The sequence below is a fragment of the Zonotrichia leucophrys genome, chromosome 8 (assembly GCF_028769735.1).
Source record: "Zonotrichia leucophrys gambelii isolate GWCS_2022_RI chromosome 8, RI_Zleu_2.0, whole genome shotgun sequence".
In the NCBI taxonomy this organism is placed as follows: Eukaryota; Metazoa; Chordata; class Aves; order Passeriformes; family Passerellidae; genus Zonotrichia; species Zonotrichia leucophrys.
This window is the reverse complement of record NC_088178.1, coordinates 7,062,102-7,087,895: the sequence shown is the minus strand read 5'-3', so window position 1 is coordinate 7,087,895 and position 25,794 is coordinate 7,062,102. Positions and strand designations below refer to the sequence as shown.

Sequence of the window (25,794 nt, the reverse complement as noted above, 5' to 3'; positions counted from 1 at the left end):
TGTCCTCTCCCACCTACAAGGAGTGGTTTTGGGAAGAGGGGATGCAGAAGATGAGAGGATGGAAAAGCAGAGTGGGTATTAACAGGCATGCAGTCATTTTGCGACTCTGAAATACAGGTCATCTTAGGTTGAAAGAATCATAGAATTGCTAAGGTTGGAAAAGGCCTCTAGGATCATTGAATCTAACCATTAATGTCCTAAATGATGGACTGGAGTATTTCCAGGCCTGTAGTTGTATTTTAGGCTAGTTCTTCTCCCAGTATTGGTTTGGATATCATCTAACCTGCACCACCCTGAGCACCAGAGATATATTTCTGCATCCTCATTGCAATATATTGGTGCCTCATTTTGCCAGCACTTAAGAGTTACACTTATTTATCTGCTCTTCTTCCAAGGAGACTTAGAGGAGATAAACACTTAAAACCCAGCCTCCATTACTGACTTAAATGGCTTATAAAATTTTTAAACCGTTTATGATTGTCTTCCATTCTGATGTATATGGTTTCTCTTCTCAGTATTACTCTCAGATAAATGGGTTGGGAGAATCCAGGCAAAATCCATGCTTATACAGCTGAGGATTGGAAATGCAGTAAGTGAGCAGGCCACTGTAGTCTTTGAAACAATAATGGTTCTTTCTGCTGTTCAAAAGTAGCTGCTAACTAAAACAAGGAGAAGGTGGTACAAAATACACAGATCAGATGTAAGGCTTCTCCTGCAGTCCTAATGTTTCTCATGTGTGTCATAGTACATATGTGATACTTAATAATATTCCAACTATTACATCCTTTGAAATGCACATTTTACCCAGGCGTGCTGGAATTTGCCATGTAGCAAGAGCTGTTATTCATTCTCTTGGGTCTTAAATCTTATGCCTGGTGCAAATTTCAGAATTAATGCAAGTAAAACAGACGTTGAGAGGAGCAAAATACAGACATTGAAAATATGTTCCAGCAATGGCATTTACATAATTGCAATTACTGAAAATCTCAAAATTAGAGTCTTGGACAGTGCTGGGAGAATGAGAGCTTATTGTAGGGAATTCTTGCTGGTTTGGAACACACAAACCCTTCCTGAAGTTAATGTATGTGTATTGCTGAGTAGCACCACTCTTGGTTTTCTGTTATCTCACTTCTCAGAGTTACATCATTCCTAATTTCTTGCTACCATTTCACTCTGCTTACCTATGTTGTAACAGTGTCTTTTCATTTGCACCACATCATTAATTAATTTGAGTTTTCCTCTTAACCGTAGGCAACAAACCCAGAACAACTTGGTCTTTGATTTCCCTTGTTCCATCTTTGTAAATCCCAGGTTAGAACAGGATGGGGAAAAGTATCTTCATAGGATCATAGAGTGGTTTGGGTTGAAGGAACCTTTATGCTCCCACCCCTGCCATTGGCAGGAACACCTTCCACTGTCCCAGGTGGCTCCAAGCCCTGTCCAGCCTGACCTTGGACACTTCCAGGGATCCAGGGGCAGCCACAGCTTCTCTGGGCACCCTGTGCCAGGGCCTGCCCACCATCACAGGGAACAGTCCTTTCCCAATATCCAATCTAACCTTCCCTCTGGCAGTGGGAAGCCATTCCCCTTGTCCTGGCACTCAGTTTCTTGTAAACACTCTTCTCTCCATGTTTTCCTTTGGCTCCTTCAGGCACTGGAGGGCCACAGTTAGGTCACTCTGAAGCTTCTCTTCTCCAGGCTGAACAATCCCAGTTCTCTCAGCCTTTCCTCACAGCTGAGCTGCTCCATCTTACATGTATCCTACTAAATTCCCTGTTAAGACTTGGTTAATGTCAGTGCACTTTATGGAACTGCTTGGATGTAATAAGAAAAATGTAATAAGCGTAGTCAGCCCAAACCTGCAGTTGACAGATCAAAGCCAGTGACCACCCTAACTCCAGAGGAAGCACCATCACCATGCTCTTGTTTTCAGGTGGGGGGAACCAACTGCTATTTTTACCACCTCCTCAGTGTGGCTGTTAGGTGGTCACCATCATTTCCATGAGGCCATCCTACAGTGTAACCCCAGATGTTGTATTTAGGCAGTGAGGGAAGAGCTGTGTGCATCTGCATCAGTCCTGTTTGGTTTTGACAGCACAGGAAGATCTCAGGAGGCTTTTCTTGCATGAGAAGGCATCTCTCAGGAAACTGATTTTACAGAGGGTTAAAGTAGAGCATGTTCCAAAAACAGGCTGAAAAAGACCAGTTTGGCTCTAGAAAAGCAGCTTAAGAATTCACTACAGCTGCTGAAAATGTAGACCCAGCTATTCAACCACACCTTTCTCCAGCTATGTTCTCTCATATAGGTTTGAAGGCCATAAACCTCTTTAAAAAACTTTTCCTGCCTTTCCAGCAAGGAGCCTTCATGGAGCAGGAATAACCTGACACCCCAACTCCCTCTCACACCATTTGTCCCTGGCTGTCAATGTTTCACAGACTTTATCCAGTCCTGTTGTTTCATGCTCATTGCCAGCTCTTTCTGTGCTGCTGCACTTGGTGGAAAAAGGCCTTCAGGAGACACGCATGAGGAACTGGGAGCATGAGTAATATCTACATTTACTATAAATAAGTGTATTTTTATAAAAGCTGGTTGAGCCAGAGAGACAGAATAGGCACAGAAAATTATTAAGCAGAAGATTAATTTTTGAGCCAGGTTTTGTTATCTAGGGTGGCTCTACAATCCAGAAGAGTAACATACCTGTAGAAGTGCAAGGTTGCCAAGGACTTTTTGTTGCCAAATGTTCTCTGAGGTTTCCTCAAGAGTCAGCCTGGTCTTCCACGTCATCAGCAATGGATTATTAAACATTTTCTATCTGTTTTTTATTTGCTAGATAAAGTTTCAACCATTCTGATGTACCCAAGCCATTGAAGATCAGGTATATTAATGAGAGCTGGAGAGCAGTTTGCCTTCCTGCCTTTCCTGCATTTTGTTTGCAGTATTTTGGATATCCTCTGATGCCACTGTTCTTCGTGCTCTAAGGCACCTTGCCACCTGGATTTCTGGGGCATACAGCGGTGAGGGACAGATTTCAGCCTCCTGCCAGGAGAGGGGATGTTCCCCATCTTCACTTTGCAAATCGCATCCGGCTGGCGGTCCTGCAGACGTATCCCTTCCTCTGCTTCCTGCCCGTGCTCTCTGGGGTTATTACATGGATGGGCAGGGCTCCTTGCAGGAGCAAGGCCATTTCCCATGTGACCTGAAACTTCATGCACCTTTGGAGGCAATGTTCTGGCTTTATTTATCTCTGCTATGCTCATTTTCTTATCCTGGCTGACCTTTTGGAGTGCTGTGCAGGCTGAAGGAACCAGAAAACCCTGATTGTCAGGGCAGCATAATCCTCATATTTCACAACAGAGGCATTTCACCAGTGATTACTCCTCTTGTTTTCTCTAAGGGACACCTTGAGTTTTATCAGTCTGTGTGCAGAAAGGAACTTTGAGATAGAAATCCAGATTTTATTTTTCTGGACCTTGGTGTCCCAAGCTATAAAGAACCCCAAGGATTCACCCATGTGGGTTGATGAAAGCTCAGAGCTCTGAAAGGGAGCAGGATGGCAATGTGCAGGGCAGAGTTTCCCTGCAGGATTTATTGGTAGGACTTATTTATCATTTATGTGCCTTATTTGTAATTTCTTCTGTTTACCTGCCCTAATTCCCTGTCATCAGGCCAGCTGCTGCTCCCATGTCTGCTTTTCACACAAAGCTCTGGTGTTTGGCTGCTACTTGACAGAATTAACTGGAATTACTGTAACTAATTAGCCCAGACTTTCTAATATTGCCTGGGAGAAAAGATGATGAGGATGCTTAGAAAGTTGTAGCCATTAGACTTAGTAAATACGTGCTCTGTGAAAACCATTCAGTGCTGGGAATTGCCCTCATTTTTTTATCTCCTGCTCTTCAATGATGTCCTCCATCAAAGCTCAAAGGGCACTGACTTGGGCTGAGGGTGAGCTATATTTAGGTACTGCAGGAGAAGCCCTGCAACTCACTCCAGAGCTGAGCTTCTCCCTTCATCTTCCTTTGTTTTCTTCTTTATTTTTCCCCTCACTTTATGTTTTTGGCTGGATTTTTCTGATTTTTGGGCTCTTGCAGCTTGAGTTGAGTGTAAAGAGGGTGTTAGATGTTCTTCTGAAAATAATCCCTTCACAGTTTTTAACATCTCAGAAGCATTTAAAAAGAATTATCAATGTGTTACTGCCCCACTCACCGTGTGTGCCCCTCTGCATGACTGGTAAATAAGCACTGAAAGCAGCATTCCCTGTCTTCACAGCAGTGGAGGCCTTTTGGTGGGCTGCAGGAAGCTGCTCAGGATTTACACATTTCTCTTTTTTTTAACCTGTTTTTATCCCATTTTGAGTAAAGGTTTGGGGTTTTTTTGGGCTTTACGAACCCTGCTTTTCCATATTGCATTCCAGGAGCTGGAGTTCCTACATCAGAATTTCCCAGCAGTTTCCCTGGGAAGGAGGAGCTCCATTGAGTGGCTGGTTTCAGGATGAGGTCTGCCCTCTGGAACACGTTTTGGATCCCTGATGAAAGCACAGGAATTTTCCCTGCCAAGCCTGGGTTGCACTCCCTGTGTCAGTGCAGACTCACTGCGTGGTGCTGGCTGGGTTTGCAGAATCAGGGTTTTTTTCCTAAAATTAATGCCAGGCACTGTGGCTGCTGCTGCAGGCTTGAATGGCCTCAGTCTGCCCCACTGCTGCTTGGGGATAAAACTCAACAAACCTACTCAAAAGTGGGTTTTTCCAATCTCTGATTATACTTTATCACGGAACTAAAGGCTGGATGAGTTTGGAAGAGATCTCTGGATGTCCATGGTCCAGCCCCGTGACTCAGGCAGGGCCAGCTAGAACCTCCTGCCCAGGGGCAAGTCCAGGCAGCTTTTAGACATCTCCAAGGATGGGGATACTGACAGAGATGGGGCATCATGGGCAGCTCCTTCATGCTGGGCTGAGGAGACACTGACCTGGCACAGCAGGAGTATTTAATAAAGCATTCTGTTTCTGACACCCTCCTGGACTGGATGCCTGTACACATTCTGGCAGGGCTAATGTGATTCCTCTGATGAAATTGCATCCAAGAATCATCTCCTTTGACTAATATCCAAAATTTTTCCATATTTGATTTGCCCCTTCCTTATAAAGTTACCCTAAATAACGTTTTCAGGTGGTTTTGCTTCCAGGTAGGTAGAGAAAAAAAGAGAGGCTCTCTTCCTGGCAAAGGATAGCACAAAAAATGAGCCCTTAAGTACATATAAAGCAAGGAAACTTGAGTAAATCTCATGGGTCAGTGCTTCTCCCTTGTTCACCGTGATGGATGCCGACAGCCCATGAGAGATATTACTACCTGAGCCTGGTGCTCATGACTGAGTGAGGTTAAAAAGTGCTGGGCTGGCATATTGAAATTCAACATCTCATCATTCAGTCCATTTCTGACTGATGCATTTGGTTCCTCCTTTTCAAATACAATTATTTTTAAGAATATTTTATGGCATAAAGAGAAAACAAATACTTCATTTTTCCTCTAACTGACTTTAATGATGATTTGCTCAGGTCCAGAAAGCAGCTCAAGGTGCTGTTGGCTCCTTTGAAGGAAAGTGTCATCTTGATATAAATCAGGAATATTATTTTACAAGGACTGTTAGCAGCTTACCTGAGTCAATCTGTGGCAGCCTTATGAAGAAAAGCAAAATACTTCAAATGAAGTTCACATGTCTCTAGAAGTGGGCTCGTCAGAGGGGAGGCATCAAGGGAAATGTTGACAGATATTTAATTATAATGGCAGTAGTGGCTGTTGCTGTGTTAATAGCATCTGGCAGCAGAGTCACTGCCATCTGTTAGTGCCCTGAAATCCTGGAGATGGTGCATCCTTTATGGAGGAATTAACAATAATTAACAAATCTATCACATGAAATCACCTTGATTGGATGACAGCCCTACCTTGATAATGATTAATTGCAAAATAATGTGGAATAAAATGTCCACTATTCTCCTTTTTTGCTACTGCTGCTGTACAAATGCAGCATGCTGGGGGATTTCCTTTCAAGCCTGTGGTGTGGGGCAGCATTTGCTGCATTTATTGTAAATAATCCTTATAAGCAGAGCTAGATTAAAACCAAGCTTCTGCATATTCATTTCAGTTTGCAATAGATTAGGTCTCAAAAACCAGTTATGGTTCTTTTGGTGCATGGTAACTTACTTAATGTTAAATAAGGGAGAAAATGGTAACTTACTTAATGTTAAATAAGGGAGAAAATGAGGTTGGACTGCCAGAAGTGACCCTTCAGCCAAAGTCAAGTCAGTCTGGAAGAACAATCTGACTGCATTAAAGCACTTCAAGGTGTTTTTGTTAGCTCAGTATTAGAAGCCAAGCCATTAATTTCTGATGAGTCAGTTTGTCTTCAGATCTATGAGTAAAAAATATTGTATTTGTTTGCTTTTGGAAGAATTATTTTTGAATATCTATTTTTATCCAAGCCAATATTTCAATCAGTGCTGTAATGAAATATCACTGCTGTAAATAAGAGTTATAAACAAAGCAGTGAGCCAATTTGAGACCTGCTTGGGTTTTATTTTTCTCTTAACTCTTCCTTTTCTGTCTCTTCCTGCTGAGCAACAGATGGAGAAGGTAACATACTCTTTGCTTAAATAGGAGAATTGTAATAGATAATTGAGGTGTGGTAATTAACAGGAGCAATAGGAGGGAAAGAGTAAACTCTGGAATCTTGAAGTCAACTAAACAGGAATTTTATTTCTTTTTTCCCATGTGTGTCAGTTAATATTCCGAATATTGCTCTGGGACCCACAGTGAGAAGGCAACATATACTTTTCTTGTGTCTTTCTATTTGTTGCTAAGTGCCAGAAGTTTCTTTAGGCTGGGATTTGGACTGACTCCAGCTCCTGATGGAGCTGCACTGACACCAAGCCACGAGCAGAGATGGAAAGCTGAGTTTGTGCTGCCTTGATTTATCACAGCTTCCAACACAGGAGCTGTAGATCAGAGTATTCCCTTCCCCTTCCCATCCTATGGAGTGGATCTGAGGATGAAGGAAGGTTCAGGAGGCTGGGGCTCAGCTGATTTATGGCTTTTATGGGTCTCTCTTCTCCATGAGACCCATGCCTCTCTTTTTGTTCTGCTCTGACAGCCATGAGTCAGACATGAGCTCATGGGTTGTGTGTCTGTGTACACACACGTGTTCATCACACTCAACATGTACATGTCACACCCTCCTAGCCCTGTTGAGATTGGAAGATGCTTTGAAAAAAGGGATTTTGTTTTTTGTTCTGCTGCTCTGGCATGATATCACAGGATGCTGAGCAGGCAGTGGCTGGTGGGGTGTAGCAAACACTGACACCCTTGTTAGGGCCTGGAAGAAGGGCTTGTTTCTCTCTCACTGCTATTGTCATGCAAGGCACTGTTCCCTGGTTAGGAGGATTAGAAGATATGCATTAAACAGTGTTAAATATGCTGAGGCAGTTGATGTTTACAGCCCTTGTAGAATTATTCATTAAAATATTAACTGCTAGACAGCCTCCTTTTTTTTTTTTAATTCAGTGATTTAGTAGCCCTTTCCAAAACCTTGTGTGATTCAGACATTCAAAGACTAAATAAGGCTAAATAAAACCACCAAAATTACCCACAAAAACACTGATTCTTGGGTTTATGTTTCTTAAATTGCCATGGGTGTGACGCGCCTAAGGAATTCAGAGGGATTTGTGGAGAGGGTGAGCTTTGAGATTTGACTCAGACCTCTCCCATCTTCAGCAGCAGCTTTCCCTAACACATGGCACTGGGGAGATCTGGAAGGGGCTGTATCCCTCTGAAGGATTTTGGAGATAAGAGATAGATGTTTGCACTAATTTTGGGTTACAGAAGCTCATGACGCGATGATGAGGTCTTACCAAGCAGTGCTGCCTCTCAACTCTCCCCTCCCAGGCCTTTTTAAAGATGTTTTTAATGGTTCTGGTCCTCTGCAAAGGACAGGGTTGTGTTCTTGTCTGTACACACAGACTGGTTTGGAACCTTAAACCCATCCAGTGCCACCCCTGCCATGGGCAGGGACACCTTCCATTAGCCCAGTTTGTTCCAAGCCCTGGCCTTGGGCACTGCCAGGGATCCAGGGGCAGCCACAGCTTCTCTGGGCACCCTGTGCCAGAATTCCTTTCCAGTATACTATCTGACCCTGCCCTCTGGCAGTGGGAAGCCATTCCCCCTTGTCTTTTTCCCTCCCTTCCTTGTCTCAAGCTCTCCTGGAGCCCCTTTAGGCACTGGAAAGGGCTCGAGGTCTCCCTGGAGCCTTCTCCAGCACTTGACACATCTCTGTGGCCTTCCCTGGACTCTCTCCAGCAGCCCCACATCCTTATTTTTGGGAGCTCCAGAGCTGATTTGCTTCCTTGGGCCCCTTGTGCCCAGTTTCGTGGCTGAGCAGTTGCTGCTCTTTCCCAGCACACCTGACCTGTGCTTCCTCCTGCAGACATTCCTTGCTGCTGATGTTTCCCACTCTGCTCTGCCAGCCTGGGGTGCTGGCTGGCTCTGGGACTGCCTTCCCAGTGCTCTGCCTTGCTCTGGGGGAGCTGGAGCCTGCTGTTGGTATTGATTTATATGAGCACCCCCATTTTCCATGCACCGGAGAGTTACCGGCCAGCCTGGAGTTTGATCCCTGGATTTCATCAGTGACCCAGAGGCAATTCCACATGCCACTGAGCCCAGGGTGTTTAAAAATTGTCCACCTGGGGTCATTTCATCTCTTGCGTTACCTTTAATTTCATTTTTGCTGAGCTTTTCTCATTCAGCTGAGCCTGGACCCAGCCAAGTGTGACACCCTGATGACAAATGCCTGTCACCTTTGTGTTCTTCATAAATACTGATGCTGTTGTGTGCTCTTTGTGTGTTTCAGGAAAAAAGTGCCAGTTCAAATTCAAGACTTAAATCTAATAAAGAGATCCCAGGATTAGTACATCAACCCAGAGCAAAGTAAGTTCAACTTTTGTTGTTTAAATCAAAATACAGATAAACACAAGCAGTGTCTGTGAGGTTCACAATTACTGCCTAGGCAAAGACCAGATGACCCAGCAGCCCTAAAGTAATGCTGAGTTGTGTACTAGAGGTAAGATCAGCTGTGTCCCAAGGATGGGAAAGCATCCTCTCCTTTGCACAGCAAAGATGCAGGACTTGAAAAAAGGTGAGATACATCCTATTGTGCCCAAGAGGAGATCCTGTGTTATCTCTCAGCTTTCCATACAACTTACACAGGAAAAACTTCTCTGTATCCACTAGTGTTCCTAAATACAGCTGGGTCAGTCCCAGGGAGGTTTTTACTAGCTCCTGGTGTAGATTAGCAGCTGATCTGCTTGGGACTGGGAATGGTCAGATTGTTAAAATGAACTTGTTCTGTAGCTGCTCGGTTGGCAAGTTCCATGCCCATGCTCTGTCTGGGGTCAGTCAGTGTTACATGAAATATTTGCCTCCTGTGGCAGAGCTGGTTATTGATAGTAGTAACTCATTTCATTTCTAACTCAGTGTTACATTTTAATCACTAATTGGCTGAGGAATAACTGGTTACACAGAGCCGCATATCGGGTGTGTGAAGAACAAGTGATAAAGGTTTGTGATTTGAGTTTTGGACAGCAGTGAAATGCTGTTCCTTGTGCCCTGCCCTATGGCCACTTACTAACCTAAACTTGCTGCCTCTCAAGTGCCTTGAACACTGTTTCAAGTCTGGAAACTTCAGTTATTTCCTAATCAGCTGACAGTGTAATTCAGCCTCTTTTGAAAGGGAAAAGCCAAGTGCTTTGGATGTAATTGCAAAGAAATTCATGGTAGGGAGGTGGAGGTAGAAGCACTCTTCAGCAAAGCTGTGCTTCATTATTGTGGTTCAGTCCTTCTCAGCAGGGTCAGAGATGTATTCAAGATGCTCTGACATGAGGTTAATTACTCTGGGATAGAAAAGGGCTGTTCTTTCATTGGGTCATCTTTTGGTACATCCACAGCAGAGGAATTGCATGGGGCTGTGGCTTCCATTCCTTCAGAAAACTCTAATTTGAAAATCCCTGCAGAAATCAGAACTGACCAAAAAGCCTGGTTTTTACCTTGCATTGAGAGAGATAAATATTTCTGTCAGAGACCTGCAAAAATAGGGAAACTCCCAGAGAGGTGCAGAATGTAACATAAGGTTGTTGGGTAGATCCTCCAGTGTTTGCCCAAGACTCTGCTGTTTGCCCAACCTACCACTGCATTTCTGTTTAGTAATAAAGTGGCCGCATGTGTTTGAGTTGCTAATTGCCAAGTCAGCAAACAGCTGTTCTGATGTACAATTTTTATTTTAAGGTTTATCATCTAAAAGCCATGACAATTCTGACTGCAGGGTGGGGTGGCATTGGGTGGAAAAGATCCACTCAGCTGGGAGAGCAGAAATTAATAGATAGATCATTAGATGGATCTTATGGTACTGTTCTGGTACAATGGGTTTTACCTCTAAACAAAACATGGACTAAGTGCCAAATTATAAATTCTTTTGCTGTATTTTGATGTCAGCTGAAAAGTAAGGTTGTGAGGGCTCTTCCCCCTGCAGGAGGATGTAGATTTTTCCATCCAGAGCCCTGGACTCTCAAACCAGGGGATGTAGGGAGCCAGCAGTAGCTTTTATGGGGGTCTTTAGCAGAGGAAGAAGGGTTGGTCCTTCCTCTTCACACCCAGTCCTGGTACCTGCCACACCTTCCCCTGAACTCTGCTCTGACCTCACAGACACTTGTTCTCTCTTTTCATCACCAAACTCACTCCCTGACACCTTGAATGATCAAACACAGCCACCAAGTACCCTGGGACAGGTTCATAGCTCAGGGAGTGACAGCAGCCTGAAGCATCACATGGAAGTGGTTATTTCAGACCAGTTTTACCCTGCCAAATCACAAACTCTCAGAATGGTTTGGGTTGGCACATGAAAAATCAGCTAACCCAACCTCCCTGTCATGGACAGGGACACCTTCCACTGGAGCAGATCTGTGGGATTATCCTGTGGGAATTTTCAGGGATATGACTGAAAATACATACACAATACTCCTTTTTTTCCCCTGCCTTCTTTTAGTTCTCTTATGAATTATGGCTGGGGTGAGTCACTACAGTATTATCTCATTTTATTAGAAATGGATTTATGATGTTGTAAAGGCAAGACTATTTTTCAAGCACTTTCCTACTCAGAAAGGGCTGCACTGCCCTCAAATCCCTCTGCAAGGCACCTGAATGTGCAGGTGATGGGTCAGCTGTCCCAAAAAGAGCATCTCTTCCTCATCTGAGGAGGAGGTGGGAACCTTAGGAACAGGCAGACAGCTGGGGACAGGAACTCCCTCAACCACTGAAAGGTGAATTGTTCCTGCTCCTGAATCACCAGCTTTAGGTTTTAATGCCATTTCTGAGCCCTCCTGGTGTGAACTGAGCTCCATTTATGTCCCACATAAGCAGATCTTTGTATACGTTCAGCCCATAGCAGGGAGGGCTCAATGCTGAGCTTTGTGGGGAAGTGCAGCCCTGTTGTTGGGCACTCAGGGAGAGCATTAACTCATTACAGCTGAAAGGATCCCTCTGAGGAAGAGGGGATGGGTGGGAATTCAGCAAGCCAAGCCAGCTTTGTGTGCTGGGGAACGGCTCCAAGAGCTGTGTGTCCTTCTGACCGTTTGGCATCATTGTCACCGCTGGCTCCAGTCCCCATCCTCCCCTCTCTGCATCTTTTTGTGCTGCACATGGAGTCCCTGGCACATTTCCCTGGGGGCCCAGTGCTCCTCCCTGCTGTGGATCCAAAGGATGCTCCAGCCTCACCTTCCAGCAGGAGGGAGGCTCTCACCATCCCCTAGCATAGATAAACACCCCAGAAAAACATAAACACCTGCCCCATAAATAAACACCTGCCATCCATCCTCACCCTTTCTGTGTCTCCTCATCCTGTCTGGGTTTTTAGCTTGCAGGTTCCCCATGGGGAAGGACCTGTGGTCTTGTGTGACCATCAGCATTTTATAGACAACGAAAAAAGGGCTTTTCCAGCCCTCTTTACTAATGCAAAATCATGTCACTGAGCCTCTTGGTGCTGAAGAATTGAAGGGTCTGGAGCACCAGGAGGGGCTGAGGGAGCCTGGAGCAAAGGAGGCTCAGAGGGGACCTTGTGGCTCTGCACAGCTCCTGACAGGAGGGGACAGCTGTTGTCAGTCTCTTCTCCCCCATAACAAGTGGCAGGACAAGAGGACAGAGTCTTTAACCTCATGTTGTGGGTGTCTCATTCTGTGGTGGCGAGGTTGGCAGTCCTGGAAAACCTCCTGTCCTGAAGGAGGGGGGGTCTCTCACTCTTCTATAATGTTCTATAATGGGATAAATGCTGTTGGTATTGATATTGTTCCTTTGCCTTCCAGCATGCACATCTCTGAAAGCCAACAAGAATTCTTCAGAATGCTTGATGAAAAAATTGAAAAGGTAAGGCACAGGAATGTGAGCATCCAGTGTCCCTCGGGATGCATGGGGAGGACAGTGCCCTGCCTGCTGCAGCTCTCTGTGTCCTCCATGGTTTGGAGGGGTCTGGCCCAAGATTTCCCTTCCAGCTCCTTGGTTAGATAGCTCAAGTGCAAGGAGGACCAGGAAGGTGAAGAGTTTGCAGGGGGTTCTGAGAGAATCCTTTGTTTTGGGGGAATGTCACCAGTCTGGGATTCATGGCAGGCTAACTCAGATGTTCAGGACATACATGCTGGGTAAAAGTGGGGTTTTACATCATTGCTGATTTGATGTTTCATCACAACTGGAGTATTAATGCTGTAGTAGCTGGGATAGCCCAGGAATTCTTGCTGAATCTCCTCGAAACAGCCACTGGCTCCAAGGGGTGGTGTGGCTGTGAGTGTTCCCCAGGGCTGTGCCAGTGAAATAATGGTGCTGGAGATGTTTGGAAGAAGAGAATGAATAATTCTTTGCATATCTCAGCTGTCCTGAGAGCAGCTTTTGTGTTTCAGAAAGCTTTTAAATGACACGTTTGGCTCCTTTGTGAGATAGCAGTGCAGGAGCTGGAGCACAGCTCATCCTGGGAGTATGAGGGAGGGAGATGGGGGAGCTGATGTTCACACACCAATTTACTCTTCACACTGCCTGTTTGGGAGTTGTGCATCTTGTTTAAATACTTTATATTAAATATTTGCTTCCTCAGTAGCAGTACACTGAGGAACTAATTTGTTCTGAGTACAGTACACTGAGTACTAATTTGTACTCCCAGTTTCAGACTGGATATTTCAGACTGGATTCCTTTATGGAAAGGGAAGTCAGACACTGGGACAGGCTTCCCAGAGAGCTGCTGGATGCCCCAGGCTTGACAGTGTTTGAGACATTTGGGCAATGCCCTTAACAGCACGCTGTAATTTCTGGTCAGCCCTGAAGTGCTCAGGCAGTTGATGATTATAGGTCCTCTCCAAATGAAATACTTCTAGTCTAGTCTAGTCTATTCTTCTGCTCTTTTCTCTTCTGTTCTATTAAGTTGTCATGTTGGGTTGTGGAGTAGAAGGAAATTTTTGCTTGCATGGCTCTGAACTTGTGCCTTCTTTGCCAGCACTCCTGGTCCCAGGAGTCAGAATGCTCCAGTGGGTGCATCTTGTATTTGTCCCAAGAAACACATTTGTTACTTTCCTCTTAAAAAATAAAAATTATAAAAACAAGACATAAAAGGGGAAGAGTAAAAGTGAGGAGTTCATAGATTCCTGAGAAGAATATTTCTGTACCCAGTGTTTCACAGGGGTGAGATTTTATGTAACCTAATGCATTTAAAATGAGAGTTTCTACATATCCATAATACAGCTATATCTCCTTTGAATAAATGCATCACCCTATGAATATTCAGGTTGCTTTTCCTGGACATCATCACCTTCCAGAAGGTTGAGCACAGAATCTCCAGTAAAATGGGTTTTCCAAAGATGTGTCTTATCTGCAGACCAGACAATGCCATCAGGCTGTACCTAATTATGAATTTTGGTTAATTTTTGTTCCTGAGGTCAGGGCACTAACACCCTGATTCCCCAGCTGCCACACTGAGGTGCAGCTGACCCTGTCTTCTGTGTTTGGAGCTGTTTGGATCCCCTTTGAGCTGTTCCCAGGTGATCTCCAGGGCTAATTTGTCTTGGGGATAATTTATCCTGGGGATCAGGAGATTGTCTGTTCAGAGGAAATCCACAGTTTATCTGTCAAAGAGACCCAAGTTGCTGACAGCTGATGGGATTGGCAGGAGTTAATGTGCAGCTGAATGTGGGATTTGTGTTCCCTGGGGACCTCCTGTGCCTGAGGAAATAATTTTCATTGGAGAACTTTTGGGGTTTTTAATTCATCTTTGCTCAGAACGCGGTTTTTTTCTAAGTGTTGTCACAAATGCCAAAAAAGATTGGAAAATATGAGGGGCTTTGTCTGATCCTTAAATAGCATTTTTAGTGCCTTCTGCAGGGAGATGGAGGGCAGCAGCAGACACTGAGCAGGATTGTATCAGCTGGAAGGTCTGTGGAGGTGTGGGGGCTGCTGCCTGGTGAGGTCCCAACCCTTGTGGTGTTCCCGTGGGTACCAGGGCTGTTGGATTTGTGATGGAGACTCCAGTCAGGAGCAAAAAAACCACCCTCATCTCCACTGAGATCCCCATGGGTGCTGGGTCACCAAATCCAGGTGCCCAGCAGCAGCTCTGAAGTGTGAGCACTGGGCAGGAGGGGGCTTGGAGCTGGCACAGCCATTGTGTGGAATAAAACTCTGCAGCCACAGTGGGAAATGGAAAGAACACAGCCTGCTGTTACACACAGGAAGTGTTTGTGAGTCCTGGAGATCAAAAAAAGCCTTTTTGAAACAGTCTGGAGAGCTTCTGCCCCCAGCAGTGCATTCCTGGCTGCCCCTACAAAGCTGCACTGCCTCCTACAAATGTCACCCGAAGGTAAAAAACAGAATGTCATGAAGCACAGAGCTTCTGTCTACCAAAATTCAGTGTCAAAACACTGTGAGGCGTTCAGAGGGGGACATCTGCTCTGTCTCTGAGTGAGTCTGTCCCTGCTTCAGGAGCTGGGCCTGAGCTGGCACGTACAGAGCTGCCTGTGGTGGTGGTAATGCCATTCAGAGGGATTGCTGGAAGAAAGGAGGAAATCCTGGGATGAGGGCTGGGGTGGGACTGGCTGGGAATGTGGAAGTCAGGCTCCAATGTAGGCTTGGATATTGGTTCTGCTGGAGTCAGCCCAGTCCTTTCAGAAACAGGAGGATTTGAGGTAAAAATACTCCCAAGCCAGAGTTAGAGGTTAGATGGGAGCAGCTGGAGAGAGCAGAGCAGAGGACAGCACAAGAAGCTGAAGTTACTGTACTGCTGTAGCTGTAGTTAGAATATCCTGAGCTGGCGGAGACCCACAGGGACCATGGAGTCCAGCTCACAGGACAAGCCCAAGAATCCCACCATGTTCCTAAAAACCTTGTCCAGACACTTTCTGACCTGTGGCAGAGCATGGAGAGGAGAGCAGAGGGAACACCAAGGAGCTGTGTGCAGCACAAGGCCCTGAGAGGTGGCAGGGCAGGCTCAGAAATGTTCCCAACATCTGGCTGCAGCTGCAGTGAGTCCTCCTGGGGCTTCCCACTCACTGGGGTTATTGGGAACAGTCACAGGCTTTGCTTTGGGAGACAAAAAGCACCTGTGATCCAGAGTTCAGGGGGAGATGGAACAGAGACAGGCAGTGGGAAGGAGGCAGCTCATCTGCTGTCAGCATTATCATCATTTATTGAAAATTAGCCTGAAATCACAGAAATATATTCCAGTGGAGGATGAGCAACAGGTAATAGCAGCAATTAAGCTCAAGGAGAGCATTCCCTGGAGTAAATCAGAAAGATGTGGGTCAGGAGTACAAGTGATTTGCTTGACCTGAGAGTGAAGGCAGAAATGCACAGAAATGTGGCTTTGGAGAGCAGAGAAGGAGGCAGAGAGTGACTGAACAGCCCTCATAAAGGGAACTCTGCTGGATAAATCTGAGATCTGCTGTGCCCAGCAGAGCAGAAATGGGCTCCACTGGCTGCAGCCAGGACTGGGACAATCACTGCACTCCTGTGGTGGGATAAATCTGGTTTTGAACTAACAGCTCTGATTCAGAAGATAGAAACATGCCCTGGCATCAGGCCATTTGTGTTGGTATTCAGGCAAGTGAATGAATGACCTGGGTTCTCTCCTGGGTCAGCTTGGTCTTGAGCACCAGCACTGTGTTGGGGTGGATGTGCAGGGATTTCAGCACCAATGCACTCACCTGGAGCTGGTGGGAGAGCACCCATCCCGTGGGAGGGATGGCTGGCAGCAGCTCCTGCATCCCTGGTCACTGATGGCGTAGGGAGGGGGCACAGAGCAGCTCCCTGTGTGGGATGGAGGGAAGGGAGTGCCCTTGGGAGAGGGCTGCCAGCCCCACGTAGTACCCAGGGCACAGTGATTAGGCTGAAACTCATTAGCAAAGTGGATTGCTCTTAATGACTCCATTGATTTTTCCCTAACCAAACGAGAAAGGGACAGAAATGAGTACGCGGTGATTTAGTGCCGCCTCCCGGCATTTTCCTGCTGTCCTTTCTGGGAGCTGTAAACAAAACCAGCCTGGTGAAAAGGGTTCCCAGAGTGGGCCTCAGAGGGGGCACTGTGTCCCCAGCCCCTCACCCACAGGAGACAGGGCTGATGCTGGCCCTCTCCAGCTCTGCCTCCTCTGCCTCCCCTTCCTTCTCTCCCTCCCCTGCATCCCCTCCATCCTCACCCTCCTGTCCCTCCCTGCCTGCCCACTCCTCAGGCACAAGGGGCCATTGAGCCAGGTTGTTTATTGGCCTGTCACCCACACAATGGGGAAAAGGCCTCTTTCCTTCTCTTTTTTATTCCCTTAAAGGATAACATGAGCATCCCCTGATACCTGAGGGGCATCAGGAGGTGCAGCAAGAGGAGAGAGGGGGATGAGCCCCTGTGGTTTGGGTGCAGGCAGCAGGAAAGGAATGTCAGGCTGCTTTTTAATTCACCTTAAATTCACTCACTCATTTAGAAACACTCCTGGTGTTCTGTGGACATCCACAGAAGCTGACAGTTGTATTTTGAAACTGCAAAGGTGGGAGATGGGATTCCTCAGGGATTAGCTGGACTTGGAGGCACATAGTACAGTTCTCATCTTCCCCAACATAGTTCATTTACTCTTTCAATCATTAAAACTTCTCAGAAACCACAGAATTGGAAGGGACCCACAAGAATCATTGAGTCCAACTTCGAAGTGAATGGCCCATGCACATTGAACCCACAACTTACTTAGTCCATACATTCCCTTAGTAACCATCTGCTCTGTGCCTCTGGCCCCTCTGGATGCAGGAGCCTCCTCCCCCAGACAGAATTTGACAGCCAGCCATGGAATTGTAGAATTAGAGAGAGGTTTGGGTTGGAAGGGACCTTTAAAGGCCACCTGGTCCAGCCCCTGCAGCCAGCAGGGACATTTCCACTGGAGCAGGGTGGTTTCTGCCAGCTCTGAGCTGATCATTTCCCATCAGGTGTTCCCAGGCCCATCTCAGGCACTGCAGCCGCTCAGTGACCAAGGGATCATCTCCTCCAGCATCTGGGAGGCATCCTCTGAAACAACCCACAGGCCAAAAATGGACATTTTAGAGTATTTCACTGGATTGTGGCTGAGGCTGCCTTCCCTCTGCCAGCCCCTCCCAAGGAGCACCGAGGGCACAGCCCTTGTCTTGCATTTCTGGTGCAGTGGGGAGGGCTGTGCCAACAGGGCCCTTTATTCCTTCTCTGATCTCCCTGAGCAGTGCTGACCTTGTTGTTACTGACAGAAATGCATTTGGGGAGTGACATTTGTGCCAAATCTCTGTTGGGCACCACTGGGACTCACTGCAGTCTGGGCTGGCCGGGCCCCAGAAGGTGTGTGTGTGATGTGTCCCCATGCCAGCAGAGTGCAGGTGGATGTGATGTGTCTGGAAGGACCAGCCCAGCTCCTGGTGGCCTCCAGGCCTTGCTGGGAGCTGCTCTGTCTGTGCCATGGCCAGTGCTGGCTCAGCACCTTGGTTTGGAGCAGTTCTTGGTGTCCATTTGAGAGCTGGTGCCCTTGGCAGCCAGGGAGCAAAGCCAGGAGCAGGAGAACAGCAGGAGGAGTAGGAGGGGAAAGTGCAGGATGGCTTTTCCTCTGTCAGATTTGGGTCTGCTCCGGGCTTTAATAGCAGTGATGGCCTCCAGTGAGGAGTGCAGGGCCATGGGGCTCCCTCTTGAGTGAAGGGATGTCCTGGAGATGCTCTGAGCTCAGCCCTCAGTCACTGCTGCTGCCTTTCACAGCTCTGAAGCGTTTTGGACAAAGCCTTCATCACCACCAGCTCAGTCTCCTGGATTTATCCAAATGTGCTCCCTGGCCTGGAGAAAACTGAGAGATTTGAGCTTCACTGCAAAGAATTTCAGTGTTCCTTCTTTTTGAGTCACAGCTTTTAGTTCAAAAAATGTAATTTTTTCCCCTTTCTTTCTGGGTCAGTGATAGGTGAGTTAGAGTTTGGGCTGATGAGTCTCTTGGGGGTTATTTTACTGTACTTAGAAAACCCTTCTGCTCTCAGTGCTGGGCCACTGGGAGCTGTCAGAGCCCTGCACATTGCTGGGTCTGGGCTCCAGCAAAGCCAGCTCTGCAGTCCCACCACTGGCACTGGGAATGTGGAGACATTTTGGAGCCTTTGTTCCAGATGTGCAGCCCAGCTGTGTGCCCCAAATCAGCCGATCACTCCTACCAAGCATCCCTCCCTTTTTTTTCTTTCTGGCTCTCCTTCTCCAGGTGCTGAGGTGATGCACCCAGGAGCAATGGGGAAAGGTCCAGAGGTGCAGATGTTGGGTGGCACTTTGATGGAAGATGCCCTGTGTGGCCTGTGCTGAGCAGCTCAGCTCCAGCGGGTTTTGTGCAGGGCAGCAGGGACAGTGGCTCCTTTCCTGCTGCTCTGCAGGAGCTGGTAGGGAGGGATGGGATGGGATGTGCCTGCTCCGGGCCATCCCAAAGGGAATAAAGGCCCAGAGAGATGCTGCTCCACACCTGTGTTTGGGATGGGATAGAAGGCATTACATGGCTGGCCTGATAAGAAATCCATGTTTGGTGAAGCTTAGGCTGAATCCCCTGCAGGACAAGCTTCATTTCAATACCAATGGCATCTTTGCTCTGGGGTTAAACTTCTGCTGGGGTTATCAGATGAGGGATTCTCGTTCACAGCAGCTGCCTTGTGCTGCTCATAGGATTATGTGCTTTGTTGCTTTTGCCTCAGAGATTATCCTTTCACAGCAAATCTCGGGACTGTGTCCATCAAGGTGGATCTTTGCATAAAGCTGGTTTGTAAATCAGTTTGTTGGAGCCCCCCCTGGAATTCACTGTGTGGGGGATGATGTTTATGAGATTAGTAGTGACAGAAAGGGAAGTGTCTCCTCTCCTGGTTTCCTGCCAATTCCCTGTGTCTGAGGTTTCTGCCCAGCTCTGAATTTAAACCCCCAGGTTCAGAGCACTGCTCTGAGCAAGTGTTGCCTGGATTTATTGCTGTGTGCTTCTCCAAGTACCAACTGCCTGGCCTTTGTCCCTGCAGGGTCGTGACTACTGTTCAGAGGAGGAGGATGTCACATAGTGCCAGCTCTGCCCGAGCCCCGGAGCGCCTCCAGTGTAAATAGATCCAACCCAGCCTTCTGGATACAACCTTTGGGACGTCTGCTCGAGTGAACAGCACTCCATAAACAGAAGAAGACCATTTCCACATTATATGCTCCATTCAGTTACAGTGTTTCCTAATGAACACATGAGGAATATTGCTAAGAACTCGTAAGGAACTGTTTTTGTTGCTGCTAGTTAAAACTTGTTGCAACTTCTCACTTTTTTCTGTGTCCAGATACGCAGCAAATCCTTAAAAGTTAATCCAAAAGACGTTGTTGATTTTATTGAGGCTTCTGGCCTGTTTTCTATCAGATGAGGTAGTGTTATACCAAGCTTCCATAAGTGACCATCCAAGCATCTAAGAAACACCCCTGAGCTGTGTGTCCGTCCGTGTTGGGGCCAGAGTGCTTGTTAGTGCTGGTGATTCCAAGCTTTGGAGATGGGATGTTTTTGCCATGGCAGGCCTTGTTTCTCAGCTGGGAAGAAGCTGAGAAACTACTATCCATTAAAAGCATGTTATCACTGAAATACTGGAAGTGATACAGGAGCAGGAACTTGTATTTTAAGAGGAAAAAAAGTTTCATTTAAAAGGTATCTTAATCAAGGACTAAGCTTGCAGTATTGGCTTTGCTGAGCACGAATGGGAGTGTGATCACAATCATTTTGAATCTCTTTTTTTCTAAGAAAATAAACATTTTACTGTTTTTATGTATTCTTGTCTTTTACCATTCCTACAACACGATGTTTTAAGAGTCTGGGGACAAGGAAGACCAAGCCTCTCCTCTGCCTTGATGTGTCCTGTGGATCTGATCTCTTAAAGCAGCTCTGTGCCAACTGGGGGGGGATGTGTTGTGTGTCCTGTAGAGTTTATTTTTCCATATTAAATGGAGAGGATATGACCTTCTCAAAAGCAGATGTAATATTTTTAACAAATGCTGTCATGAGTTAAAAAAAAAAGGAAAAAATACAGCTTTTGTATTTATTATTTCAAAGAAGATTGTTACCTGTGCTGATATTTCTTCCAGCTTTGATGCCATGTGGGCCAGGGTTTGCACTGCAGCCAGTGGAGAAGCTTTGCCAGTGTAGTTTGCTGTCACTGTGTTGATTTCATTTGTGGGATGGCTGTGAACCAGACTGAGGGTGCATTAACAGCATCTCCTGGGGTGTGGCTGACACTGGAGTGGGGCACTCAGCCCAAATATTGGCCATTTTTCACTGGGCTTTCTGAAAATCAGATCCCTCTAAAGGGTCTGAGTCCCTCAAAGCTCACCTGTGACCTCTGCAGATCTCTGAGTTATTGCTGAGTTTCCTGACTAAAGAGGTTTCCCTGAATGTGGGCTCTGAGCGGGGCTGGACAGTCCATATCAGAAGATTTCATTCCCCACCAGTATTGTACCTGGAATATCTCCAGAAACCCCCAGCTCCCTCTGCTGCCATCCCTGCACTGGATTTACCTCTGGATTTTGGGGATGAGCAGTGGGGACAGACCTGGCAGTTGTTCCTGCGAGCCCATCCAGCTGCAGCAGCTGTGAGGCTGCAAACCACCCCGTTTGTAAAGGTTTGTGAGGCTGCAAACCACCCTGTTTGTAAAGGTTTGTGAGGCTGCAAACCAGCCTGTTTGTAAAGGTAGAAGCTCTTTCTGAGCTCTGCAGGCTCCCCTGCTGCCTCAGCCTGAGCCCATTGGTTGCTGTTCCAGGATTCAGACAACCCAAGAGCTTCAGCAGCCTTCCCCACAAGAGCTCAGTGTCAGGGCTCTCTATGGTGTATTCAGCTGTTTGCTTTTAGTGGTCAAAAGCCACCAGCCAGCTCTGATTTCCCTAAATCCTTGCTCATTTCAGCAGCTGCATTGGCCAGGCAGCTCCTCCCAAGTATCCTGACCCCCCTGGAGACAAAGTTTCTCTGCCTCCCTCCCATCCCGGGGCTGTCCTGGGGCTGTGGCATCTCTGAGTGCTACAGAGCTGTTGGGTTTTGGGATGAATTCTTCAAGGTGATGTCTCTCTCCTCCTGGATATGATTTTTTTCCATAATTTATGCCAGCTCTTGAGCAGGTGACTACGCTTGGGAGAGCTGAGAGATTGTGCATTTCAATCATTTAAAACACTTTAATTAATAAAGAGTCCTGGGGCTTGGTCCCACAAACTCTTCTCTGCAAAGCACTTCGGAAAAGCTTTCACAGTCGTGCAGGAGTGATGGGGTTGGGTCTGTTGTTTTGGAACATCTTGTGTGTAAATGTCCCACACAAACACTGTGTTAGACACATTGTGGTCTTTCCTTCAGCCACCTCTTAGTTTTAATAATTCTTTTATTTAACATTTTCCTTGCTGCTGCTGGCACTGGAGACCTGCGCTTCGCTGGACATTTTGGGAGAGAGGAGAAGCAATTCCCATCTTACCTGTGCTCGTATTCCAGCCAGGAGCAGGTGCTTCAGACTTGTGGATGAGTCAAAGCCTCCCTGCTGGAGCTGTAGATGGCAATATTTGGGAAGGCCTGGGTGGGCTGGGGGGCACTGGGGTGGGCAGGAGGTTTGGAATTCTTCCACCTTTGCAAAATCTCCTGGGATTCTGGGATTCTTCCACCTTTGCAAAACACTGGCAGATTTTATTAGAAGTCTAAATATATGTGGCAGCTGAAGGTCTGTGATAATACAAGCAGGTTACTCTGGCTGGAAGTGCATCTCTCCTTGGAGCTCTACCTCCCCATTGCTTTGCTCTGCTCAAATACATTCAGCAGTGTGGAGAAAGGAGGCTGGGAAGGGAAGGAGAACTTGCTCCTATCTGGTATGCTGGGCTGTAAATGGGATTTCAAGGTTCCTCTCAAAATGCCAGGGAAGGGATTTGAGCCCCAATGTTCAGGAGGCTGATGCAGTATTTCCTGAGCTCCATGTCATATTCTGGGATCTTGGAGAGAATGGTGGTGGAGGGGTTTTGAAATCAACCTTGTTCCTCAAAGTGCATTTTCCTTTGTCCAGAGCCCTTTGAGTGGTGCTGTTTTTCCTCCTTGGAGCCTGCCCCAAGCATTGGGAGGGAAACTGAGGAGCTGCTGCCCAGCCCAAGCCCAGCCTTGGGCCTTGTTGTCTCTCTTGTTTAATTACTGACAGTTCCACTTCACCTGTGCCCCCTCCCAGCCCCTTCCAGCCCCAATTAACATCCATTTCTTCCCTTGCATTCAGAGGTTTGGTTCTTCTGAATTAGGTCTCCCTGCCAGGATCCAGCAGAGCTGGGATCCACAGGGAACTGTGCCCTGCCACAAACTCCAGGCTGGCTCAGTGCCCCTCTCCATGCCCTGTAAACAGCAGGAGCAGCAGGCCCTCAGCAATCCCAGGATTTTTTGTAGCGTGCCTCTTTCCTGGTGACTGCCCCAGAGCACAGCAAGATTTAAACTCTGGATGATGAGCTGGGAGCACAGGGATCCATGAAGCACCAGGGAGTCATGTTTGAACTCCAAAGACATCGCTGTCATCGCATGAGAATGGGCCTGGAGAGAAATATTCTGTTCCCATCTATTTTGGTTTTACCAGGTCTGTAAAACAGTAATTTCCTGTCACTTCAATTTGGAGTCAGCAATGACTCAACTCCAGATCAGCCTGGCTGACACACCAGGCCTTCAGGATAGGAGAGGCTGGGTGAGGTGTGTGTCTGTCAGAGAGCAGATGTCACATGGGCTTTGCACAAAAGGGTGGTTTCCAGTTCCACCTTGGTGATGATGGGACACTGGCACAGGGTGACCAGAGCAGCTGTGGCTGCCCCTGGATCCCTGGCAGTGCCCAAGGCCAGGCTGGACAGGGCTTGGAGCAACCTGGGACAGTGGAAGGTGTCCCTGCCCATGTTCCAGGATGCCCATGGAACAAGATGATTTTTAAGGTCCCTTCCAGTCCAAAGCATTCTGGGATTCCATGACTATAAAACCAGTGCCCTGACTCAATTCCTTTGTGGGATATTGGGGAGTCTGAGCAACATCCCCTGTGCTAAAGAAGCTCTTACATGTCTGGGGCAGCCCCAGCCCAGGGGGGAGGTAATGGCACTCGCACTCTGGAAAATCAAAAGCTTTGATCTCAGCCACACTGTGTGGTACAGGCAATTTATAGGGTGTTCACTGAGAAACCACAGATTTGTGGCACTTCTGCTAATGGGGCTTTATGGAATCTGCTTTTGGGTCCTGGTATTGCTGGGCAACTCTTCTTTTTCAGGTTGAAATCTCTCTCTGTTTAGTTTAATTCTGTAGGAGTTCGGGGAAGAGGAGACAAGAAATGCAGGGATGACTTTGGAAGGCACCTTATTTGCTTTGTTGCTGGGGAGATGAGACATCCAAAAAGTTGGGTAAGCCCTGATTGAAATTCCTATTGTTGTTACTGTGCTGTTGTGGCACAGGGAAAGAAGCCCCAGCTCAGGGTCCTTCAAGATGGGAAAGTTGATAGAACTCAAAGATGTTTATGTCTTTGTTTTATAAAAAAATCGTATTATTTTCTTCCCATTTAGCTGCACACATCTACCCATGACATCCAGGGAAATGCTCACTCTGAGTTTGAAGATGGGAGAGTCACCATCATCATCCTCAGGATCATCATCATCATCAACACATGTGGGACTGTGAACCTCCTTCACAGAAGCCAACTCCAGCACCAGCCCCATGGACATGCATGGCAGCAAAAGGAGAAGCCTGTGATTCTTTCCTCTTGGAATGACTCCCTGTGATTCTTCCCTCTTGAAATCACTCCCTGTGATTCTTCCCTCTTGAAATGACTCCCTTTCTCCACCCTGCCATCCCAGATGGAGCCTGGCACCCTGGAGCACCCATCCTTCATCCCTGCAGAACAGCCCCTGCCAAAGCCTCCGAGGTGCGAGCTCAATGGAACATTTGTACATTTAATTCTTTTAATGTAGCTGTATATTGAATTAAATTCTGAGACAAAAAGTTCTCAAGAGCAGTTGCTGCAAGAAGCTAGAAAGCTCCATGTGGGAACAGAGCATATTCCTGGGGTTTTGGCATTCTGCTTTTGTGTCTATTAATAATCCCCCGGAGTGAGTCATATGGAGCTGCATTTATTCACTGACTCGGAGAGAGCTGCTACCCAAAATAGCAGCTCTGTAATTTTTTATGATGCTGTAATGCCAGTGCAGTGAAGATTGACATCATTTGAGGGAGATGCTCCAGCCTGGCAGCCAGAGAACCCGTGTCCAGCCCCACAAGGAACGTGGGGAGCCACGTGCTCCATTACATAAAAGCGCCGGAGAGCCAGCACGGGGCGGAGATGCCTTTTCTGTCCTCACCTGAGCATCTTTTCCCCAGATTCTTCATCTATTTTAGGCCTTTCTAAGCCTTTTTTGCGCATTTTCTTCAATCATGAGGAGCACTGGGCCAGAGGATGATGAGGGAATGGCTTTTGCTGCGGAGGGGAGCCTCAAGCACGTCTCAAACCATCAACCTGCCTGCCAGGAGGTCCATGGGGAAATCTTGAAATGCATCAAATTCAGCATCACCAGCTCATCCTTTTTCTCACCCACATTGCTGCTGTGTCCCTCCCTGAACCCCTGAGTGTCCCCTGGGCCCAAAATCTGCCAGCTCCTTCCCAGCCCCAGGCAGAGGGCAGAGAAATGCTGGGGCAGGGTTAGGGCTGGGCTTTTTAAGGATCAATCTGGATTTCTGGATTGCTTCTCATTCTCTGCCCTGCACTGCTGCCATCAGGTCTGTCCTGGAGTGGCAGCCAGTGGGGCATCCAAGACATCCTGGGGTGGCCCCACTTCTCCCCAAAAACACCTGCGGGTACCACACAGGCTTTCTGGCACAATTCTGGCTAAAATTCCTCTGCAGGGGCCCCAGCCCATCACTCTGTGCTCTCCACCTCTCCAGGTGAGATGAATTTGCCAGTGCTGGGCATTAATAGCCTGGGTGAACTTTTGCAGCTAACAGGGTTTTACAGGCTCCATTCCAGCTGGAAATGTTTATTAACATTACCTTGTCATGGAGCACCTGGGGAGAAAATGGAACTCCTGCCACAGCAGCTTTGAGCCAGGGTGACTGACGGGATGAGCAGCAGCTGTGGCTGAATTTTGGTCAGAGCAGCTCCAGTGCTCTGGGTGAAGGGTGGCACACCTGCAGGGAAATGGAAATGTGACAGTTGAGCTGCAGGCCCTCAATACATCCACTGGCATAA

The 25,794-nt window shown here is 47.2% G+C and overlaps 1 protein-coding gene across 2 annotated transcripts in view; it reads left to right on the top strand.

Moving 5' to 3' along the window:
• C8H1orf21 (chromosome 8 C1orf21 homolog) overlaps positions 1–20,355 on the top strand; it is a 100,369-nt gene extending 80,014 nt beyond the window's left edge. For both annotated transcript variants that reach the window (XM_064720324.1, XM_064720325.1), the window contains exons 4-6: positions 8,897–8,973; positions 12,396–12,456; positions 19,582–20,355. In XM_064720324.1, the coding sequence (XP_064576394.1) occupies positions 8,897–8,973; positions 12,396–12,456; positions 19,582–19,620 (177 nt within the window). In that variant the 3' untranslated portion in view covers positions 19,621–20,355. The remainder of the gene's footprint in view (positions 1–8,896; positions 8,974–12,395; positions 12,457–19,581) is intronic.
• Positions 20,356–25,794: the final 5,439 nt, after the last annotated feature.